Source organism: Pristiophorus japonicus, chromosome 14, assembly GCF_044704955.1.
Source record: "Pristiophorus japonicus isolate sPriJap1 chromosome 14, sPriJap1.hap1, whole genome shotgun sequence".
NCBI lineage: Eukaryota > Metazoa > Chordata > Chondrichthyes > Pristiophoridae > Pristiophorus > Pristiophorus japonicus.
In genome coordinates, this window is record NC_091990.1 from 98,245,066 (window position 1) to 98,246,488 (window position 1,423).

General features: G+C 54.5%; 1 protein-coding gene across 4 annotated transcripts in view; it reads left to right on the forward strand.

Annotated features, from left to right (window-relative positions):
* Positions 1-736: 736 nt before the first annotated feature.
* Positions 737-1,423, forward strand: part of mrpl23 (mitochondrial ribosomal protein L23) — a 43,828-nt gene continuing 43,141 nt past the window's right edge. Inside the window, exon 1 of one of the 4 annotated variants that reach the window (XM_070898570.1) lies at positions 737-795. Coding sequence is in view for 1 of the 4 variants with exons in the window: in XM_070898567.1 (XP_070754668.1) it covers positions 949-965 (17 nt within the window). In the remaining 3 variants the exon portion in view is untranslated. Of the gene's footprint in view, positions 796-898; positions 1,094-1,423 lie in introns of those variants that run through there. The other 3 variants (XM_070898567.1, XM_070898568.1, XM_070898569.1) reach the window with 3 other exon arrangements.

Sequence of the window (1,423 nt, forward strand, 5' to 3'; positions counted from 1 at the left end):
GCCTAAGAAGAGAAGAGAAGGTGGTTGAACAGGACTTGGTGTGAGTTAGGACTCAGGCAGTAGAGTTTTAAACGACCTCAATTTTAGAATAAAAAATGGGAGGCCAGTTAGGAGTGTGTTGGAATAGTCAAGTCGAGAGGTAACAAAGCCATGGATGAGGGTTTCAAAGCAGATGAGTTGAGGCAGGGGCAGAAGCAGGAGATGTTATGGAGGTGGAAATGGGTGGTCTTAGTGATGGCACGGATATGTGGTTGGAAGCTCATCTCAGGGTCAGCCAATCAATATTTATCCCTCCATCAACATCTGTAAAAAACCCCAGATTATCTCGTAATTATCATATTGTTATTTGTGGGAGCTTGCTGTGTGCACACTGACTGTCGTGTTTCCTACATTACAAGAATGACAACATTTCAAAAGTACTTCTTTGCTGTAAAACACTTTGGGATGTCCTAAGGTTGTGAAAGGCGCTATATAAATATAATTTTTTATTTTCAAATATGAAACCAAGTCTGCGAACAGTCTGTTTCAGTCTCAGACAGCTGCTAGGGAGAGAAATGGAGTCGACGGCTAGGGTGTTTGTGGTGGGCAACAAAAACAATGGCTTTATACTTCCCAATATTTAGTTGGATGAAATGCTCACCCAGTTGGAGAAACAGTCTGACAATTTAGAGAGCGGGAAGAGATGCCATTATTGCAGGTGGTTCTCTGGCGATCACTGGAGAGATGGGAATGGAAGCCGGCGATGGACGTGTACGTCTCCTGAAAGTACAACAATGTTCAGCAACTCTACCAACTGTGCGTAAAGACTTTTGAGTTAAAAGAAATGTGAAAACCCCGGTGAGAGTGTGTGTTGTGCGGTGAGAGTTTGGACTGTGATGCGGGCTGGTGCCGCCAGGGCCCGCTGTGGGTGGCGGCCCAGCACCGACAGAGACACAGAGAGAGAGAGACATGGCGCGGAGAGTGCTGTGAGTGAGGGGCCCGGGGACACTGATTTCGCGACTGCGAGAGCTGCACGGGGTGGGCCAGGGCCGCTCCGCTCGCAGGCCCCGGTGTGTACCTGAGTCCCCGGCTCTGGTCGCCGGTTCAGCCCGCGGTCAGTAGTGAGCGACTGCCGTGTGAAGTCCGTGGGTCGGATCGCTCACCGCTCTCCAGGTTCCGGACAGCGGCCACCGCAGGCCACAAACTACCCCCCCCCCCGCCCCCCGTCACGCTTCCCCCCCCCCCCCCCCCACCCGTCACCCTCTTTCCCCCCCCCGTCACCCTCTCCCCTCTTCCCCTCCCCGTCACCCTCTCCCCTCTTCCCCCCCCCCCGTCACCCTCTCCCCTCTTCCCCCCCCCCCCGTCACCCATACACTCTCCCCTCTCCCCCCCCCCCCCCCGTCACCCTCCTCCCCCCCCCCCCCGTCACCATCTCCCCTCTTCC